General features: G+C 39.5%; 1 protein-coding gene across 1 annotated transcript in view; it reads left to right on the top strand.

Annotated features, from left to right (window-relative positions):
• Positions 1-880: 880 nt before the first annotated feature.
• The window catches only part of LOC128509976 (desmoglein-2-like protein), a 39,212-nt gene continuing 16,669 nt past the window's right edge, over positions 881-23,423 (top strand). Inside the window, exons 1-8 of the mRNA XM_053481928.1 lie at positions 881-988; positions 7,328-7,471; positions 8,964-9,108; positions 10,005-10,171; positions 10,552-10,701; positions 11,182-11,367; positions 12,078-12,343; positions 23,150-23,292. Of these exons, the coding sequence (XP_053337903.1) occupies positions 917-988; positions 7,328-7,471; positions 8,964-9,108; positions 10,005-10,171; positions 10,552-10,701; positions 11,182-11,367; positions 12,078-12,343; positions 23,150-23,292 (1,273 nt within the window). The 5' untranslated portion in view covers positions 881-916. The remainder of the gene's footprint in view (positions 989-7,327; positions 7,472-8,963; positions 9,109-10,004; positions 10,172-10,551; positions 10,702-11,181; positions 11,368-12,077; positions 12,344-23,149; positions 23,293-23,423) is intronic.

Here is a 23,423-nt window from a genome sequence, read left to right as displayed (position 1 = left end):
TAGTATTCTTTTGAGTAAATTATTCGCTGGAATTCCCTTTCGACCATAAGTGATGAAATTTATACTCCATTTTTTTGTTGTAGTTTTGTGAATTATATGTTATGTTTTCCTATTTTTTATATGCAATTTTGTTTGCCAATTTGTTTGGAAGTTTCGGTATTTTATTTTTATTTTTATAAAATATATGTGTGTTTGGATGCAGCATGGTGGTGTAATGGTTACCACTCTCGCCTTGCACCTCCAGGGTCCGGGTTAGATTCCTGGCCAGGCTCGGTTCCCGTCTCTGTGTGTATGTTCTCCCTGTGCTTGGTGGGTTTCCTCCTGGTACTCTAGGTGCTTCCCAAAGTCCAAAGACATGTAGGTTAGGTTAATTAGTGTTCTCAAATTACCCATAGTGTGTGAATGAGTGTGTGTATGTCCTACGATGGATTGGCACCCTGTACACGGTGTACCCCGTCTCGTGCCCTAAGCCTCCTGGGATAGGCTCCAGGCCCCCCACGACCCTAAATACAGAATTATGCAGTAATGACGACTAGTGATACAGTACTGTATGTGTGTTTGTTACATTATTTAAAAATATTCTTATTTGTTTGTTTGTTTGTTTCTTTAGTATTTTCTACTTTGCATGGTTTTGGCTTGAAAATGCTAAATCATTCCAAATGTAATAACCATGCTAAATTATAATTAATAGTTGGTAGTTATTTACGAAATTGTCAAATTTACGTTCAACCTAAATTTGAAAGAAATCCCAGAACTCTAAACTCCTGGGTTCTTAAGAACTACAGCAATGATCTCTTTCTTTAAAATCTTAAGTATGACAACTGTTTATGACCATGATTGTTAAAATAAGATTTATGCATTTATGAATGAACAGGTAATCTGGGGTCAAGGTGATAAAAAAGAGGTGCAAATAGATATGAACTGGGTCATCTCTCCAAAGAAGCTGATGGAGAATGTGGATTATACCAATGAAAAATACATTGCCAAAGTGAGTATTTATATTGAGTTTATTATCTGCCTGTGATATAAAGATTAATTACATGACATCATTACAGTTTAATTACGGTCACTGCAGACAAATTTTACAGTATATTAAGGGAAAATTTAAAGTGCATTTAGGTTGCATGTTAATTTCTATAATATCTGGTTAAAGAAAGACATAAAAAAAGTATCTTTTTTATATTTTTTTAAATAAAAAAGCCATAATGATTTTTTTTTTTGTACTTGCAAAAAAGGATCGACTTGGTATTCAACTTTGGATTTTCAAAGTATGATTCAAATATCTTTAAAAAGTAAAATGGCAATAATTTGATTTAATTTTACTAATTGTGAAAATTTATTTTTTTTTATTTTGAGTAATTGTTTACATGTTACCCTACATTAACTGCCTTTAACAAGAACATATCCCCATGTTTATATACACAATTATCTACTCCCTTGTTTGCAGATGCAACTGTGTTTTTAGTTACAGTTTATTTACATTTCATTTAAGAAATACTTAAGTGTCAGTATTTAAATTTTGACACCAAGCTGATGGCTAATGACACAAAATATTGCTTGCACGTTTTTCTTTTTTTATATATATTTTGTTTTTACCTTCAAAGACATCAATACATAATTTTACATCGTAGTGGATAGAGCTTATAGTAAAAGCTCTTTCTCACATTTCCAAAAGTTTTGCTGGAGCATGTTGAATTGTCTTTGATTGAAATTTGACATTTGACATATTATTAACCCTAATTTCGGGTTAAACAGAACAGTTTAGTTACACTGTTCACTTGCTTTTAGGATTGTTTGAATGCATCACTGCAGTTTACATTAGAACAGGACAAAGAGAAGTGCTTTTCTGTGGGCTACAAGACTAACATAAAAATAATATTTGCATATTGTTTTCTCCTGAATCTTCTTTGACACATTAAACCCTGACATGACCGGATTGAGGTAGAATGAACCAAGCAAGTCAACACCAATCTATTTCCCTATCAGAATTTCTCAGGAATTGGACAAACACCAGAGGCAACAATTAAGCTTGTCTTTCATTTGGTAATATTTTAACTGAAACAATTTCATTGGAAAATTTTAAACATAATGTGCTGTTGCATAACAGTTTTGGCATAGATTAAGCTGATGACCGCAAATTTTTCATGAATTTTCCTGTATGAAGAGGTTCAAGTTAAGTCAAGTTAAGTAGGCTTTTATTGTCACTTCAGCCAAATACAGTTAGTACAAAGTGAAACGAAACAAAGTTCCTTCAGGACCAATTAGACCTAATTAGCTGGCAAGCTGGGACACGAGAGATTGGCATTTTAAGTTAAACAGAGAACTATGTTTTTTGTACAAAAGAGACAACATAAAATGTAGCTGCAAATGTGCAAATAAAAGCGACAAAGTGACAATGCGACAAACATGACATTACAATACTCTATGGTAATGAGGTGATGAGTTCAGGTAGTGTGGGTAGAAACAGAAAACAGTAAATGTTCCATGTGTGTGCCTAAATGCTTAGGTAATTTCCCATAAAGTTTCATTCACGTTATGTTTTGTAAGTAAGTTTTGTTCACTGTAATTAATTCTAATCGTGTTGTCTAAAAGGTTTTGTTTTCTGGAGCAAGTTTAATATAGCTTTCCTTACGTCATATATAAATAAACATCTGCGGTGTTTTGAAATAAAAAGCTTTGTTGTGGTGTCAGTTTTGCTGTGTTTTATAGGACCGTTGTTCATTTTTTTCAACTATATTCGTTCCGCGAGTCCCGCATTAAATAACTCATTAATTCATTTGGTTAAAACAATTGAAATAGATATGGTATTTGCTAAATTCTTATAACAAGAATGCGAAATACCCTGTTATTTACAACACCTCTTTACTTGAAATAGAAACATAACAACGCTTCTGTCGCTAAGAACCTACGTCATTAAAACCACGTCCCTTTAGAGGGCGTGTTTTAAAAAGTTATACGTTCGCTAACTTCTGTTGTTTATGTATTTTATACTTTACAATATTTGTAATGTAGTGAGCCATTTGTTGTGTGCACTTTGTGTATAAGCTGGCCCTGGCATAGAGGCATGTGGTTAGAAAATAAATAAATAAATTGATTATAATAACGATATTCCTTAGAGTATTCTTTGGAACAGGGAGTGGCATGCAGTTGCAGTTATACACGTGTGATGTGCATGATTTTGTGTTGATTCTCTCCCTGACGTAAAGGCGTGTGAACTCGGCACGGCACACCCAAGGTTTGTTTGTCTGTGGAGCTTTTGCACATTTTGATAATACACTTATAAATTACAGTATTCTTCAGTTTTATGTATATGTTGTGGCGTTTTACCGCCGAGAAGAATGTTGGAGAGACGGGTGAGCTTACTTGCTGCCCAATGCAATGGCTGGGAGTACTTTATTTTATACACACAGTCACACAAAAGCATGAACAGCACATTCACACGAAGCCTACCTCCAATTCAGCCTAAGCATGAACCGGAGCGCATTCCACACGTCACAAACACACCACACACAAACAGGGCCGAAGCCACTAACCTAAACACCCCTTCCCAACATGGTGAACACACCGACATCCCCGCAAAGCATGCTGGTCGTTAGCCGCCGCCCCGCCCACGCCACACTGCCCCCACCCGAGCTGTGACCGTCCCGGGTCATCAGGACGATCTTTGTTTCGGAGGCGTGGAGTCGGTCGGCGCTGGCGTTGGGAACGCCGGAGTCCTTTGGCGAGTGAGGAATGATTGCGAACATTGTCCTGAGGCGGTCCGGCCTCCACAAAGTTCGATGTTTCGTCGGCGTGTGGCTGGTAGGGCGCAAGACGGTCTCGGTGGAGCACAACTCGTACCCGCCGAGCAATTACTGTACAGGGGCCCACCCAGTGTGACATAAGCTTGTCCGAGAGCCCCCTCCTCCTTCCGGAGGAACACACCCATACCTGCTCTCCAGCAGCAAAATCTCGCCCCTGGCTGTGAGTGTCCACGCCCATACGCCCCATAGGTGGCCCCACCCGAAAGTCTTGCAGTGGTGCCCTCGCGGGCTGGGTGGGGCCCTTCTGCTTGGCGATGAATGGATCACGGTTCAGCTGTGACACCAGCGAAGCGACTGCGGGTGACTCTCTGGGTGATGCTGTAACTCGGCTGCACGCTGGCTCGGACGGCTGATCACCGCTGGAGAGCCTGGACGACTGCACGGGGAGAATGTTCGGCGTCGAGGGTTCTACATCGCCACAGCGCTCCACTTGCTCGCAGTACCGACCATGCGCTTTGCTGCCCGGCCGGCGGGGTAAAGCGCTGGCGTTAGCGCGTAGGTTTTCCCCTCGGTCTGCTACCGGAAGTTCCGCCCCCCGGGTGTGTGCTACTAACCTGTTCGGCTGTGGTATGGGTCCTAGCAACCTGGCTATCCCAAAGTTACCACGCAGAGTTCCGTTAGCCAATTTCAGCACCGCACACCATCTCTCCAAAATGTCCAACCCCAAAATGCAGTCCTCCTCGACATTCCCCACTAAGAACTCGTGTGCATAAGTTCGATCACCCACCCGTTGAAGACAGGATCATGCAGTCTGCAGACGCGCTTGCTTTGCCCCAGTAATCCACAGCACAGCAGCGAAACAGTGGAGCCGGTGTCCACGAGCACCCGTAGTAAGACGCCGTCCAGCACACAGTCAACAAGGAGGAATTCTTGCATTTATCAGCGATATCGCTAAATCATCCATATATAACTCTAAACTGAGATCTTACTTATTCATATGCTGATGCCTATCTTCTGTAGTGAAAGATTGAAGGCACGGGCCCATAATGAAATGCTAGTAACCTTTCTTCTGGGCTACAACTGACTCTCTATTATATGTAAAGTATCTGGGTCGAAGAAGAAATCAGCTTGGATAAGGACTTGAATGTTTTGGTCACTGATTTTTCTCACCTTACTCCATACACATATAGTAAACACTACTGTATTAATTTGAAAACTTGTACACACATTATAGGTGGTTTAAGTTATGATTTGCACATTGACATGTTATATCTGATGTACAGGTATATTAGTCAGACTTTTACTCTTTCCTAGTCAATTGTGGAGAGAGATGTTTGGCTTCATGGTCTGGGTTACTGGTATTTAATGGAATCTATTGATAAAAGGCCAGAAGGACTGGAGATGCCCTGCTGAATTCTTAAACGGAGGTTTGGAGTTCAGGGCTCAGTCTCTAGAGTTAAATATTACACTCACAGAGAGGAAGTTCATTATCAGTTCCTGTAACTTAATAGAACTCAGGTGTTGTGAAGAAACCACAAAAGGGGCCATATCTTCTCTTTTTTTTTTTACATAGGCACAGAGTTTTGAATAGTTATTTTTTTTTTTATTTGATTTTGTAAATCTCTACTATGCCAATGCCTGACTGTTCATTTATTGTCATTTTATTAGCAAATTGTAGTAAATTCTGTTAGAATTTAAGGGGACACTGTAAGGTTTTTTAATATTGTTAGACATTGTAATCTAATAAGAAGATTCCTGTGCCTTGAGAACAGACCCCTCACTTTGCTTCCTTATGCCTTATGTGGTAACACTTTTTATGTCAGCTGAATATACATACAAATGGCTCTTTTCTGTTTAATCAGAAGAATGTAAATGTATTTCCTCTCTCCTGTCTGTCTCCAGGTCCCTCTATGACTGACATGTTAATGACTGTTTTTTTTTTTTTTGATGTTCGGGACGTAGCACCATTTAAATGTCCTCTCTTTGCTGAAAATAAACAGAGATCTTCAGACATCATGTCTGCGTGTGTGTTTGTTTGTCTCTCAAATTAAATGGATCAAATTGCAGCGGATCCAACAAGCTAAAACTCTTCTTCTCTTAGCCTAAAACTTGTCTCGGACTTCAATTTAATCTAACAGGTACCTTTTTCCAGATGGCAGGAGGGTGAAGAGTGTGTGTGATGGGTGGGTTCGATCAGCCAAAATGCTGGTGGCTTTGCGGATACTGTGTGTGTGTTTTTTGTTTGTTTTTTTCCAAATTTTCTCCCTATTTTTAATCATGTCCAACTCCCCCCTAGGGGGCTTCCACATTAAGCTACCTCAGTCGGGAGGGCCAAAGACTATCACGTTTTGTCCAAACCACGTGACGTCATTGAGCACTTTTTTTCGAACTGCTTGCCTACGAAGCGGCGTAACACACTCAGAGGACAGCGCTATCCGCTCCTTCTGGTTGTGTGAGCTCACAAACGCCCCTGATTGGCTGTGGAGCAATGATTAATGTGGGAGCACTAAGTACCTCTCATCCCTCCACTCTGAGAGAGCTCAGCCAATCAGCTCTCTCTAGACCTCTGGCTGTGAGAGGTTACAGCATCACAACATCGAACTCATGATCTCCGAATGATAGGGCGAGCACTTTACCACTGCGCCCCTTGGAGGCCTGAGCAGTGTGTGTGTTTATTACATGTGGCTGCAAAACAAGCCCAAATTATCACTGCTTTACAAACATACTTCACAGCAGGTATGAAATATTTGTGGCGAGGGACCTACACATAAGCAGTCTCATTTAACCCACTTACTTTAGTGATCCATATCTCTCATTTTTCATTCCAGGCTTGCAAGGGCCTCTCACAATTGGGGCCCTGGATAGTCTCATGATGTACCTCTTGCATTTGAGGGTCTAAACAGAATTTGCTTGGGGGTCCTCAACTAGGAATCCTGGAAATTAAATTGAAGGTTCCTTATTTGTGAATGAATATTATCACTGTAGAATGTTGAATTTCAATATTTCTTTGAAGATGGCCTTAAAACCCTTCCAGATTGCTAATTACAACCAATTGCTTTTTGCAGGTCATAGCTACATCAAAATGTTGTGAATACATTAAAAATACAAAAAAGTCTGTCTTTGTTGGAAGCAAAATGAGGGAAGAAATGAGGGATGGCTTATTTCTTTGGCACAGTGCTCTACATTATAAGAGGAAGACTTGTCTGCTAATTATTTTTAATGATTGTGAAAGAAGGAGGATAGGCTTTTTGTTCCCACCTGGTTTCTGATTGTTGGGTTACCTTTGTGCAAAAATGAGTACATAATAAAATCGTTCATGTTTTTGTTGGCTTCGTCATCTGTTAAAGAAAAACACCAAAATCTAAACTCCTGAAGGTTTTTGCCATGGCAGAAAACGTATAGTTTACTTACAGATAATTTAACAGCATCATGCTATAATTACTAAACATGACACTGGGTACAAAATGATAAATGATAATTTTTCAAAAGGAAGCTACTCAATTTTATCTTTTTTTTGTCATAGTTTATTTAATTATATCACCCACATGTGTATACTGTGTGTAATTGTATGAGTTTGATTTCAGATCCGATCGGATAAAGAGACCATGAAAGATATTGTATATTCTCTGATAGGACCTGAAGTGGGTAAATTGTTCAGTGTAGACAAAACGACTGGCTTTGTCAGGATCCATGGCATCTTAGACAGAGAGAAGACAGCTACTTATGAGGTGAGTGTATTCACTGCATTCTCTACAGATTCCTGGATTTACAGTATTGTAAATCTCAAAAGGGTAAAACATTTGCTGCAGATGTAAAGACATACTGTACTGTACTTACTATGTCTACTTAGTAAAAAGGTTAGTGAACAGATTTCTAGCATCAATTTGTCCACTATAGTAGGGGTCCTTAATGTGTTTGCAGCTCATATAAGAGCCCCTGTATATGTAGAAAAAGATTCTAGTCAAATTTATTTGTTTCACAATTATGATATTAGTCTAATTATTTAAACATAGACAATATTTTTAAATGTATAAAAAAATTAATTTGTTTCTAAAATTTTTATTTGACAGCACATTTCTATTAGAAATTTTCATTATATTGGAGATGCCATTATTTACAGTACTAAGTATTTGGTTTTACAGTAAGTTATTGAGCATATCAAGGGGAAGATTCAAATCCATCTGAATTTGCAAAATTGCGGAACACAGTTAAAGAGTAAAAACTCTCTTTTATTTCTCTATATAACCCCCTGCTACTCTAATGCACGTATATGTTATAATGCACCGATTGGCACTCTTAATTTTTTAAGAATCAGACGTTCAACTCCCTGAGTCACCTCGGCCAGGATCGTAATTTACAGACCTACTGTATAGCCTATTTTAAAACGTTTGCACCATTCAAATATTTTACTGCAGGTAAGGATTTATTCATTGTGCTAAGTCAAAGAGTTCTGCTACTGAAAAAGAATAATAAAAGCTAAATGAGCTACAGTTTTAAACTTGTAGAAAGTTGGGGAAAAAATAAAACTTTGCCATATAGGAACAATTAACAGTAGCCGGATGCCCTCCCTGATGTAACCCTCCCATTTTATCCGGGTTTGGGACTGGCACTGCATCCAGTGGCTGGGACTGGGGCACTGGCAGGGAATCGACCCCGGGCTGAACACCTACCACTGAGCCACCAGCACCCTAATAAAATAATGCACTTAAAAAAAAATATTTTTTAAGCTATATTTTTGGGAGAGAATTAAACATGAATAGACACTCCATAAGTACAAAATATAAATACAACTCAGCTGTGCTTGGTTCCTGTAGGAGATTATATACACATGGCTAAATAAAAAATTTCAGTGGCATAGTAGTGCAATTTTAAGTTTAGATTGATCAGATTTAGCCAAATTCATTGAAATGAAATGTTAAAGAATCAATTCGGTTTTGAAACAAACTACTAGAGAATAAATAGTGCTCAATAAATCTTCATTTGAATATTTTGTTTTCTCATCATAATTTGCAGGATATTCACAGTTACTGTTTATAAATCACCTGTAACACATGTTTAACAGAGATCTGCCTGTCCTGTACTGTGCAGAATTAGACATGGCTCAAAATAGAACCTTGATTAAAGTCTAGCAAGTGTTAATCATTTATATGAATGGTTGGTTGGTGTGTGTGTGTGTGTGTGTGTGTGTGTGTGTATGCGCACATTTGTGTTTTTATCTAGCTCAAAGGGAGAGCTACATCAAAAAGAGATGGAAAACCTGTTGAAAATGACCTTGATTTAAAAATCATAGTTTTAGACCAGAATGACAACGCTCCTGAGTTTAAGTATGAGATGATTGGTTCTGTTGATGAGCTCAGTGACAAAGGTACTTTGACTTTGATTTACTTGTTTGTTTGTTTGTTTGTTGGTTTGTTTTTGACATTGTATTTCGATTTTGGATTTTTTTTTTTTGTTATATACAAAGCATATGTTTGAAACAGACAAGACTGCTCCTCGTATCCTATACTGATAAGGGACTGAAACACAGAGCACCAGGTGAACTGGTGCCACTGCCTAGGTTCAAGAAGTCATGCAGTCATGTTCAAAAGTTATTATCCCCACTTTTAATCCTAGATGTTTTTTGTGTAAAATCATAATAAACATCATCTGATCATAGTGGCTTTTAGTATTAGGCAGAGCCTCAGCATCAGGTGAACCAGTTAGAGATAGTTGCACGCTTGACCTGAGCCACCGGTAGTCATATCTGGAACAAGTTTTTAGAGAGGGATTTTTTGTTGGTATTAATTCGATGTTCTTATTTAAAGTTGTGGAACATCTGCAAGACATTTTGGTTCCTGTTATGATTTACAATACTGTATAATAGCTACTGTAAAAACATTAGTGTCTTTCCCTATGAGCATCTTTCTTTCGTCTTTTTAAATTGTCCTGAAGAAAAGGAAAATTTCCTTAGAAAGCTTACTGACTGTTACAAACTTAATTGATATTTTTTGCTCAATCAAAATTGAGAAATTACTTTAAAATATGTTAATGTGTAACTATCTACACATAGGGTAAAAATCAGCTGTTTCATAAATGGCCATATCTGTGATATCTCAGGAAAATAATATGATGTCTTTGATCACAAGATTAATATTGCATCATCATATTACCCAGTCCAATTTTTCACAATTTATTTTAAATTTGGCACTTTGGATTATGGTTCTCAGTATATAGCCTAATCAATACATTTGATTGTTTGATTGTTAACAATCTATATTCTAGACACCCATGTAATTGCAATCACAGCATTTGATGCAGATGAGCAAGACACACTTTTTTCAAAAATTGCCTACAAAGTGATACAACAGGAGCCAGCGGGAGAAATAATGTTTAGAATTGAGCGATCATCTGGTGAAATCAAAGTTAAATTGAACACTCTGGACAGAGAGGTGAGTGCATTAATTACAAAAAGGCCATCATCACTTTGATTATTAAGTCAAAAGCAGCCTTACTGAATGTGAATAATTCCAAAAGCTGTCTGAAAAGACATGATGTGAGACGATATTTATTCAGAAAAGTTCAAAAACCGAACTTTAAATTTGAGTTTTCAGAATTATTGACATCCTTGGTAAAGATGGATTTTAAAAAGGATTACAATAAAAAGTCTGTGTTTAATTTGAAAATACTGAACTTTAGGTTAAACCTATTAATTATATTGTAACAAAAAATATATATATTATATTTTAACAAAAATGCCTTAATGCAAGGTGATTGTTATTTTTTTTTATATATATCTATGCTATTATACTTACTGTTTATTTTTGTAAAGACACAAGACACATACAAACTGATAATCACAGCTACAGACCTGGATGGAAGCTATTCTAATTCCCAAAACATTCAAAATACGGGAACAGGGACCGTGACAATCAACTTACGTGATGTTAATGACAACATCCCCGTATTAGAGAAGGAATCAGTAAGTGTTTTTTTCTGCACTTTTTTGTTATTATTAGTATCTAATACCAGTTGTTTATATATCTTGTGCATATGTGCACTAAATATACTTACAGGCACAAGTGTTGCTAATACAGTATGTTGTCTGAATAAGATCAAAACAGAATAAATAAATTTCCCATTTTTTATATATTAAGCATTACCCACTTCAGCTTTTACATGTCTCTCAACAAGTTTGCGTTTACAGAAAAAAGGAGAAGTTTTATAAATCTTGATCTGATCATGAAGGTTTAATCATATGTTGTGAAATCTACCCAAAGTCCACGCACTCACTTCAGTGTATAAAAAGTGCTTCAATTAAGATTTAAGTCCTGTACCACACTGTGGGACTTGGTTGCAACTTTCACCATTTTTTTTTTTATTAGACTATCAAAAGAGTTAAAAAGAGTTTAAAGGACATACAGCTGGCTATATCCATGAAGTCTGTCATCATGTCTTGCAGTATGAGAGTAGTGTGGAGGAGAATATCATGAATGTGGAAGCGATAAGGATTAAGGCAGTAGACAAGGATCAAATTTATACTTCAAACTGGGAGGCTGTGTTCAGTATCATTTCTGGAAATGAAGCCGGTCACTTCAGCATCACTACGGACCCCAAAACTAATAAGGGAATTCTGGTGGTCGATAAGGTAAGATAGATGACTTACACAGCACTATACTAGTCATTTTGAAAATCTCTAATTAATAAGACATTCCTGGGTAAATCTGACTTTGGAAACAGTGCCACTTCATTAGGTACACCTTGTTAGTATTGCATTGGATCCTCTTTTCCTTTCAGACGTGCCTTGATTCTTTGTGGCATAGATTTAACAAGGTCCTGGAAAATTTCCTTAGAGATTTAGATCCTTTTTGACATAATAGCATCATAATAGCATCATTCAGTGCTGAAGATTTGTCGGCTGCACATCCATGATGGTCCCCCACATCCCAAAAACTGCTCTCATGGATTCAGAACTGGTGACTGTGGAGGCTATTTGAGTACAGTGAGCTTCATGACATGGTGGATTATCATATTGGTACTAATGGGCCAAATATGTGCCAAGAAAATCTTCCCCACACAACTGCACCACCACCAGCAGCCTGAACCATTGATACAAGTCAGGAGGGATCCACAGTTTTATAGAGTCATCATAGGAAGTAATTGATATTATCAGAATTTTTGATTTATAATCAAGATACAAAGCATAATGTAAACACATACATTTAAATAAATAACAAAGCAACCATTATAATTTACAAAGGATAATGACATAAAATATCCACATACTATATATGTGTCTATGAATGATTTTCTACATTTTATTATCTGATTTCCCTATTATTGTTCTATCTTTTAAAGAAACTGGATTTTGAGGAGTTAAATGAGGTCAATCTGATAGTGGTGGTCAACAACAAGAGTCCTTATCACAAGTCAGTGGTGATCGATAAGCCTATGACTTACCCCATCAAGATCAAAGTGATTAATGTACCTGAAGCCCCTCACTTCAACCCTGCTGTCAAAGTCATCTTTATCTCGGAAGACCGCACCACCATCGACCTGAAGAAGGTCATCGCCACCTACACTGCCACAGACAGTGATACGCTGTTAACTGCCACTAATGTCAGGTGAGAAAAATAAATGATTACTTAAACTCCATAGCTCTTTTTTTTTATCTGACTGTTGCTACAATAAGCATTATGTTAAACATCACAATATTCTTTCATGATCCTTATCGGAACTAGTGGAATTTATGTGACGACTTTATTTCCTTGCAGGAACATTTTTTTGTGAACTATGGTGATTCAGTAAGTCTGTATTGTATGTTACATGGTGCGGTATTGAAAGCCGCACAACGAGATGTTATAAAGTTTGTAAGAGCCCTGACGCAGGGCTTCAGAGGGGGCCAATGAAATAGGAGTTTGGGAGAGTGCTTATAATACGCATGGGAAGTCCTTTACATTTAGAGATAGTGTGGGATTATTAATTAAAGAACTTAAAAGGAACCAAAAGAAAACTCAAAATAAACAGAGCTCCAGCATCTACATGAGAATGAATGGGGCTTTTCTGGAAACTAAAAATTAAACTATATTCTCTTGGGGCCTATGATCTTATCGAGGATTTATTTTTGTTTTTTTAACTATTAACTAAAACTGATCGCGCACGCTGGGCTGATGTGCTGGACTCACTGGCGTCTTAGACAGACAGAGGCTGGGGTTTAGTATCTGAATAGCGCTTACCGGTACCTTACCGGTGCTACCTTAATGATGACAAAGTGCAGAGGTATAAGGACCAGGAAAATTTAAAATTATAAATGAATTTTGAAATTTCAGATTAGGTAATTGCAATATGAAAAATTAAACCTTGTGCTGGTACAGAATTTAAAAAAAAAAAATCCTATTACCTATTTTTTCTACACCAGTCACACTTTAATTTTGTATATGGCCACCACATCCTATCGATAAGTTATAGACATGTCACAGTGTTTGCTATGAGGCTAGTGTGAGGTGAGTTGCTGCAAGAATTTTACAATTAACTAAGTTTCCAATTTTTACACAGTTAACAATAAACTAAATTCAATTTGATTTAAAATTATACAAAATGAATAAGAGAAATTCATTGCCAAAAGCTATTCAGTAAAATACTTAATATGTAAACCCTTATAAAATGTTTTCTGATTCTCTTCTTTTACCTTTTAAAATATTTATTAATTCTATTCTCTCTAGCTACTGTTGTAAAAGCAAAGCAAACCCATCATGCGTGCAGTTCATTTGCATGCATGTGTGCATAGTATACTGCAATTTACTGACAATCAATCCAAAGAATAGGCGCCAAATTCAGTGTGACCCTGACTGGCACACAAGGCTTTCTGAAACGTATTAAATACAGTATTTGACTATATATTAACTATAATTGTTCATGCATAACTAAATTTGATGTGCTGTTATGTCTACAGAGATAATCCACCTCAGTTGTTGATCTATTGCCAAGTAATCAACTAAAGTTTTAATTAAGAGAAAGACAGGTCTTGGAAATCTTGACAGTCTTGATTTTTTTCTGTCCAAACCTGGAGGTGACTACAACATGTCAAAGAATTTCATATTGCAACCCAACTGGTTAAAGTTTGTATGACCTTACTTTGCTTTCTCATAACTCAAATTATTCACTCCTCTCTAACTCCTGGCATGGTCAATGATCCCTCAAAACAGCTGCAATAACTCCAATCCTAAAAAAAACATGGCTCTAATCCTAATGATCTCAACAAATTTTGTCCCATTTCAAATCTTCATTTTATTTCTACAATATTGGAAATAGTTATTGCAATAAAGGTTCACACTCACCTTAGTGAAAATAACATGTTTAAATAATTTCAGGCTGGATTCTGTATTGCCAGTTGTGGTGTTCCCCAAGGCTCTGTCCTTCTCCCTATCTCCCTATCCATATCATCTATCTTCTCACTTTTGGTCACATCTTTGGAAAATTCAGTATGCATTTCTTTTGTTATGCAGAAAATATACAACTTTACATATCGACAATGCAAAAAAAAGTTCTCCTGCAATTTTCTCAAACTTAACAGCAATAATACAGAGGCTCTCCTAATAGCGTCAAAATTAACCTCATCCAAGTCCAACAGTTTCTCACTCTGCATTGATGGTTCCTCAGGTTCTCCCTGTTCTCAGGTCAACCTGGGGTCATTCTTGATGTCACTTTGTCCTTCAAGGCCCCTATAAAAAAAACATTTGCTGACCATGTTTTCTCCTGCTTCATAACATTTCTAATTTTTGCTAGAACCTCACCCAACACTCTGCTGCCACTCTCTTAAATAGACTGGTCACCACCTATTGACCTACCACCACGTATTGATTACGGTAATTCACTTTTAACTGGCATAACACAAAAACAACAGGTGGAACAACAGGGCCCTATCTGACACCTTCCTCAAAGGCTCGTCAGAGGCAGTCAAGCACCAGCTGGTCTCTTGCCGACCTTAACGGACTCATGGACCTCGCCAGCCGGGTTGACACGCGCGACTCCTACATAAACTCAAACTTTGTCAGAAATGTGCTGCATGTATCATAACCCAAATACCCTTAATGGATCACATTATCCCCACTTTTCAACAACTTTAAATCCAAATTTTATTTGTCGCATACACAGTCCAATATGCGGTGAAATTCTTAGTTCTTCACATATCCCAGCTTTTTTGTCACGCTCTCAGCGTGCCACGCTGATCAAAGACCGCTTCCGCCTCTTGACATTTCCTTTCTCACGCTGTCATGCTTGTAGGTGCATGTTATTCACAAGTTCTGACGCATGTCTTTAGTTACACAGTGTCACTGACGACATCAGACGTTTCGTTGATTTCTTTGTCTCTTGTTTATTTTCAACATCAAAAACTACGGTTGTTACAGTTTCTTGCATAAATCCACTGTAGTCACGACGAGTCGCTTGCTGTGTTCTGTAGCTTCGATAGATTACAGTTACAACAACTTATTTTACTGTATTCCTTTTAGCTTACTGTCTCACGGTCAAAAGCTTGTGTGCTCCACACCTTTCTGTATCCTTCCGTGTCTTAACAACAACTACAACTAACGTGCGTGATAGACATGGAACTGCATAACTGTGGGATGATGTCACAGAACAACCCATGAAGTGATGTCACAATACAAATTATATGTATGATACCTAATGCTTAATGCTTAACTAATAAACTGAAATAAGATAAACATAACAACAAATCACAAGAATGAAATATGGCCCTTACAATGCTCTTGGCTTGTTTTCCCACGCTGTCATCTCTCTTCTTGTTTTCCCACGCTCTCATCTCTCCTCGCCGGCACACCGGTTTCTCATCTGGCGCTGATTTCTTTAGTTTTTTTGAATATTGTGTGTTTTTGCCGCAGTTTTCTCGCGTTTCAGTTCATGATTCTTTTCACGTTACCGACCTCGCTTTGTTTCTCGTTTTTTGCTCCTCGTCTCACGTTCTGGATTTATTAATGCACTCGGATTTAACGGCTTTAACTTTCAGTTTAGTTTCTTGACTACGGCTCTGCTTCGTGTTTGTTTTGGCTCGTCGCCCTCGCTGACAGATTGCACGGCTTTGAACTTCCGCTCTCGCCCCTCGACTACGACCCTGCTTTGCCTCTGTTTTGGCTCATCGCCCCAGCTGACGGATCACTTGGCTTTAAACTCCCCCTTTCGTCCTTCGACTATAGCTCTGCTCCTCATCTCTTCTTGTCGCACAGTTTGCCTAATGCCTCACATAACCACCTGCTTCTCTGCCCCTGGATCCATTTTTCCACATGCTTGTTTCGTCTCTCCTGACAGAATAATCCAGCCAAGTTATGGATCCAGCAGAGTACGATGTACGATGAGAGTGGCCCTGGAGAACCACCCCTGCAGCTCCTCAACACCAGGCAAACTCTCGCTAGTGTAACCACAGAGATGCAACAACTCCGGTTATACTCAGCACGATTCACAAGCCCTGAAACCCCGCGTGAACCATGCTTGCCAGCCCCACCCACCTATGGAGGGGAGCCAGGTACATGCAGATCTTTCCTCATCCAATGCTTTTGATCTACAAGACTCCACGTTCTCCTCGTCGCGGGTGGCCTACGTCATCACCCTCCTTACAGGCAAATCCCAGGAGTGGGGCACGGCTCTCTGGGAGGCTCACGATCCATGTTGTTATGACTTTAATGCCTTCTCCAAAGAGATGAAGAGGGTCTTTGACTGACCTCATGTCGGCAGGAAGGCTGGGTGCAGGCTGTTGAAGCTCCACCAAGGATCACGCTCCGCTTATGATTACGCAATTGAATTTCGGACCTTCATTGTCACCAGGAACAACAGGTGGAACAACAGGGCCATATCTGACACCTTCCTCAAAGGCTCGTCAGAGGCAGTCAAGGACCAGCTGGTCTCTTAGGAGCTACCCGCTGACCTTAACGGACTCATGGACCTCGCCAGCCGGGTCGAAACGTGCGTCTCCGTTTAAGGCAGACCTCCAGAGGACCACCCTCCGCTCGGAGACCCTCTCCTCCCAGGACATCTCAAAAACCTTGTCCTCCGAGACGGACTGATCAGGAAGTGCCTATGCAGCTAGATAGGACCCGAATCTCAAAGGAGGAGAAACGCCGCCGCCACCAGAAACGCCGCCTGTTTCTATTGTGGGGCCTCAGGACACTCACTCAAAACCTGCCCGTTAAAAATGAGGCATCCTCTAGTCAGACTGGGAGCACTAGAGGGCGCTCCTTCAGATAAACTCCCAGAACCACGTCCCCTACTTCCCGCTATGCTAATCATCGGCGGCGAAGCTCACATGATTCAGGCTTTCATCGACTCCGGTTCTGACTGTAATCTGATTAGCACCGCTACAGTCAGGAAGCTAGAGGCCTCCTGTGCTCCTGTTGAACCCCTGCTCTTGGTTCAGGCCCTAGACGACAGCCCACTACCCGCCATCACACGACGCACCCTCCCACTTACCCTAAGGACCTCAGGGAACCATTCTGAGGAGATCTGCCTGCTGTTCATTGATAGATCGATAGTAGTTCTTGGGCTTCCCTGCCTAGCCCTTCATTGCCCACAGATCACGGGCTGGGGTCCCTCATGTTTCAGGTCTTGCCTTCTCTCAGCTTTCCCTTCTACTCCAGTTAACCCTTAGGAGTCTGAGGGTGTTTTGGAGCCCTGAAGAGATTCTGACGTGTCCTGACATTTGTGTATTTTTCAGTTACTTATAAACATATAAATGTCTAAAGTCTGATATCATTTTATTCAGCACAAATTGGGCAACAATAATATATGACCAGCATGTATGTACAAGTTTGTATATTGGAGGAAAAAACAGTTATGCGTGATTTTTGAAAACAACAAAAAAACAACTCACTGAAATAAGACCACAAAACACATTCATGACATTTGTGCACAAGACTTTTGTGACCTGGATCTTATAATGTAGAGGTTTTACTTCAAAATTATGTGACAATTACCTCCCTCACTAATTTACAAAAAACAATACATTCATTTAAATTTTCTAAGACACTTTTTGTTTAGAAAGGCAGTATGCGAGGAGTGTAAATAATCATGAATAATGCTGTAATTCACACCAGAGAAGACAAAGACCCGCATAATGAGCTGTATAATTACCCCTTTCAGTCAGGTATGTGGAAAGTGTTACACAGAGGAAAGTGTTACAAGAAAATAATTAGAAGACAGAAACATATTTCTTTGTTTGTTGTTTATATAGAATAACTTATGATTCATTTGCAAAAATTCTAGAAACAGTTCAAAATAAATAAAAAGTGCAAAAAGTGCAAACACTGTTCATGGTAAAATAGTGCAAACAAAAAACAGTGTATAATATAAATTGTGCAAAAACATACATGCAGGATTAAACTGCAACAGGAACAATGCAAAATAAAAACTGAAAATCCAGACATTTAAAGGCAAATTGTGCAAACAGGAACAGTGCAAGATAAAATGGGTGTATGATTTTTATAGTCACATCTCTGTGCCACTCTTGGAAGCAGTTTCTGTTCAACTGAAGACACAGGGGAACAAGGTGTTTTTTGCCACTTGCCACGCACTGCTTTGCAATGAGCACATAACCTGCGACCAGCAGTGGCAACATCTCTGGTATCCAAGGTCAATTCAGCTCCTGGAACTGGTACATGGTCACTACAGTACTTGTCCGTTTTGGTGCTACTTCCTGAGAGACATCACAAAGCTCTTTGATGAGTTGTTCCATAAACTCTTTATGGGACAGGTTACCATATAGTTCTTTATGCACAATGAAAGCATTGGTGGCAGCGATGTCCAAGAAGTGTAAAAAAATCTTTCTGTACCACTTCATTGTTTTGTGCTGTGCAGTGTAGTACTGTAACAGCTGATTAGAGAGATCAACGCCACCCATGTGCTGGTTGTACAGTATGAAGTCACAGGTGCTGGACATGGAAATGTCTTTGTACTTGTACCTTATCATTTCACTCTCCTTTTCAATGTCTTCAGTATAAGCAAAATGGATGGTAGAACAGACAGATACTTCTCGTGTGTCCATTCACTTCACAAATACAAGAGGTCCATCCCGAATCCACCTGACGAATACCCTGGCAGACTTTTTTGAGATTGAATTATTTGCATTCCCAGGGCAGTCCTTCCTGAGAATGTGATATTCAGCAGATATAAATATATATTAGCAACCATAATCTAAAGCTATCCAAAACGAGGTGAAATACATTAGAACATTTATAAATATCTGTAAACCCCATAAGGCATTAGCTTAGCCACCGGGAAATAACATGTTTGCTCCATAAGGCAGCATGTTAGCAGTGTTATCTACATGCTACACTAAACTATATAAATTACATTGAAAGCCAATGTGTCACACAAGCTAACAAAAGCTAGCTGTAGTGAGGAAAATATTTACTAATATTAGTTTAATATAGTCAATAAGAGTTATATAAGACTTAATAACTTTCCCATTGTCATAGCAGCTTGCTTCAATGTCCTCTGCTGGATCTATTCTCTTCTCAAAATGCTCCTGTTCATCGTCGGAGTCACACAGTTTTCTTCTGTGGTAAATGTAAACTCCTCCTCACTGTCCAAAATAATCTGAAGAGCTTCCTTGGTTGTGTAGCGCGTGCCATTTTCCAGACATGCAGAAAACTCACTGAATCTGAGTGTAAACTCTGTGTTTTCGAGCCTGTCTGTGTGTTTTTTTACGCCGATGTCCGGGGGGCGTGGCCTCGTATGTATAGTACCCTGTAACTGTTTTGCGTGTGAATGGCGTGTGGGCGTGTCCTGCCGCGGGTCATTAGCAAATAATGAAGTGCGACAGAAATTCAGTGCCTCTCCTTGGTTTCATACGGATTACATAAACTGAGAATATTTGTTTTCAATGTGACTTGCAACATTTAAAAGTAGACCCTTTAAGCTTGCTATAGATATATTTCCCATGTATGTCTGTGCAGTATTCGCGGAGTTTCAGTTTATTTTAGTGACGTGTTTCAAAAAGATTTTCGCGGAGACTAAGGCGGCTAAAAGCACACCCTGTTCATTTTCTTTATTTTACAAAAGCACATTGTTTTTTGGATATTGTGAGTATACATGAATAAAAGTAGACCCTTTACAGATTCAAATGATATACTACACTAATGTGTGTGATTAAACACGACGGAGAATTTAAACTCTTTTCACGGTTACCAGAAAAAAATGCACTTTTTGCCCCCGGCAGCAAGTCAGCGAGGCCATGACGGGCCAAGAGCAAGGAACCATGAACGAATACATCACGGGGGCTCTTGCCGCTGGCATCATCTGCCCGTCCTCCTCACCCGCAGGAGCGGGGTTTTTCTTCGTCATAAAGAAAGATGGGTCACTCCGTCCATGCATAGATTACAGAGGGCTCAATAAAATAACTGTCAGGAATCGTTACCCCTTACCATTCATGTCCACAGCCTTCAAGCTTCTCCAGGGAGCCACAATCTTCATGAAGTTAGATCTGCGCAATGCATATCGTCTCATCTGAATCAGGGAGGGTGCAAGTGGAAAACCACCTTAAATACCCCGACCGGGCATTATGAATATTTTGTAGTGCCTTTTGGACTCACCAATGTCCCTGCCGTCTTCCAGAGCCTGATCAATGACATACTCAGAGACTTTTTGAACCTTCATGTATTCGCCTATTTAGATGACATCTTGATCTTTTCTCACAACCTGGAGGAGCACCAGTGCCACATTTTCCAAGTATTACAGAGACATCTAGAAAACAACTTGTACATCAAGGCAGAGAAGTGTGATTTTCACACGACAACTACCACCTTTTTAGGGTTTGTCATCTCCCCCTCGCAGCTGGAGATGGAACTGGCTAAGGTCTCCAACTGGCCAACCTCAGCCTCGCGACGGATTGGCCAATTATGTTAAATTGCACACTACAAAGTATCGCACCAACACATGTAAAAAACATTGCTATTAATTTATAATTGATAAAATGGGTTAATTGACACAATTTTTTTTTACCAATTATTTGATTTAGAACATATAAAAGCATTTGCAAATGTATACAACCCTTAGTCTATGGCAATGGCAGTGTTGGCCTTATTAGAGGACATTGTCAATGGCCGAATCCGAAGGGAACACATTTTTAGGGATCACAGTGATTTTCTGGCCCACGATGATGACTGGCTTATTAGCCATTTCAGATTTCCAAGAGCTATCCTCTTGGAGTTGGGTCCAAATTTGAAAAGAGAGACAGCGAGGAGCCACGCATTACCCATTCCCTTACAGGTGCTGACAACGCTTGGTTTCCTGGCAACTGGTCCTTTCCAAAGGGAACTGGCAGACCGCTCGGGGTCAAGCCAGTCGTCTTTGAACCGTGCAATGCCAGCTGTATGGGACGGCATCATCATATAAGTTTTCCATATCATGCAGTTGACCAGCCAAATATTAAAGCACAATTTGCAGCGATTGCCGGTTTTCCTAATGTAATCAAAGCGATCGACTGCACGCACATTCCTATAAAGGGGCCATCTGAAGTCGAATTTGCATATGTGAATCGGAAACATTTCCAATTAATAAATGTGCAAATAATATGTGATGCTCAAATGCGCCTAACAAATATTGTGGCAAGGTGACCTGGGACAACCCATGATTCATTCATTCTCACAAACAGCATGGTTGGGATATGGCTCCAAGGTGGCAGGGTGCGCGAAGGGTGGCTTCTTGGTGATGTATTTGGTGATGTATTTAAAGATATTATTTTAGTTATATTATATTAGTTTTTTTTTTTTATTTTGTTATTAATTCCAGAGGACAAACTTGCAAATAACAGTTTTTCTCCAGTCTACCTCCGATAGGAGCACCTCCAATTCACATTCTGTGAAGTTTCTCTTCTTAGGGAGGGGTTTTGCGCTTGTGCACGTGCACTCAATTTCATGTTAATTCGAATGTACGAAGAGAATATGCGTGGGATTCCGCGTACGCAGTGTTTCATACATTTACAGCTTTGTCTGTACGCAATGTTTAAGTATGAATTCAACACAAGTCTTTGTACATGAGGCCCCAGGTCTTTTCATTCCCCTCTGTCTACGCTCACAGGTCCTGGAATGGAATCATGGATCCAAGCTGTCCTGTCACCCAGGCTCTGCCTGGACACTCTTTATCCTTCAACAGCGCTTCTGGTGGCCCATGATGGGGGGGAATATTTCCAGCTTTGTGGCAGCCTGTGACATCTGCACCCGCTGCAAACCCAACAACTGCCCACTGGCTGGTCTCCTCAGACCCTTATTCAAACCTCACCGCCCCTGGTCGCACATCTCGCTGGAGTTCGTAACGGGCCTACCCTGATCCGATGGGAACACCTGTATCATGACCATCGTTGACCATTTCTCCAAGTCCGTCCACCTGGTTCCACTCCCCAAGCTTCCCTCCGCCGAGAGGAGGCAGAGCAATCTCTCTCCACGTTTCATTGGTCCATTTAAAATAACCAAGTTAATCAATCCGTGCGCTGTCCGACTTTTACTTCCTTCATCCATGCGACGCATTCATTCCACCTTCCACATGTCCCAGCTATGACACATCATAAACTGTACTCTAAGCGACGCCCCTGCTGACGGATCACACGGCTTTAAACTCCTCCTTTTGTCCTTCGACTACAGCTCTGCTCCTCATCTCTTCTCGTCGCATAGCTCGCCCAATGCCTCACATCACAACCTGCTTCTCTGCACCTGCTCGTTTCGTCTCTACTGACATTTTTGTTGTTAGGCAGGTGTCAGAGCGCAGGGTCAGCCATTTTACAGCACCCCTGGATCAGACAGGGGTAAGGGCAACCTGGCAGAGCTGGGGCTTGAATCGCTGATCTTCCGATCCATGACTCAGAGACATAACACACTGAGCCACCACTGCCCCATCAAATACCGTATAGAGTTTTAAATTCTTCTCCTCACATTTAAAACACCCTATAATCTCGCTTCCCTTTACTTATCAGAGCTTGTTCAGTTCTACACCTTCTCTTGCACCTTTCGCTCTTCTTTATTAAAGCTTCCGGTTATCTTCCCGCTTGACCACCATGGGATCTAGAGCCTTTATGTCTTTGGAATTTTCCCTAAATCAGTAACATAAATTCTCCAACCAAATTCACATCCCAACTAAAGACCCATTTATTCAGAAGCACTTATCCTACATGATGTAAGGCTGCACTTAAATCTCCTTTTGAATCATCATTTGTTTTTAAATGTCTTAAATTAAATGTCTTATTTTTAAATGTCTTAAATCTCTTTTTTTTTGTTTTATATAGTTTTAATTTCACTTACTACTCAATGTTACCTTTATCCATGTTACCTTGTTTTATCTTTTATCTGGAAGGTAACCTTGGGTAACCAGAAATATAAATAATATAAATAATAATGATAATAATAATATTATTATTTTTTTAATTGTTGTAGGTATTTGAAAGTAGAGGATTTTGACAACTGGTTGATCATTAATGAGCAAACAGGCGAGATCAGACTAAACAAATATCCAGATCGAGAGTCTAAGTTTCTGACTGATGGAACATACTACACCATAATCTTATGCATCACCAGGGGTAAGTCAGCCAAGGATGGTCTTACGTCTGTGTTTACATCTGGCTTCATCCTGGTTTGCATGAATGAAAAATTAAAAACAAATTTAAAAATGAGGGGTTTAAGTCAAATTGCGACTTGATTGTGAAGAGTA

The sequence above is a fragment of the Clarias gariepinus genome, chromosome 1, assembly GCF_024256425.1.
Source record: "Clarias gariepinus isolate MV-2021 ecotype Netherlands chromosome 1, CGAR_prim_01v2, whole genome shotgun sequence".
Lineage (NCBI taxonomy): Eukaryota > Metazoa > Chordata > Actinopteri > Siluriformes > Clariidae > Clarias > Clarias gariepinus.
The sequence above is the reverse complement of the archived record's forward strand: the minus strand, read 5'-3'. Positions and strand labels throughout refer to the sequence as shown.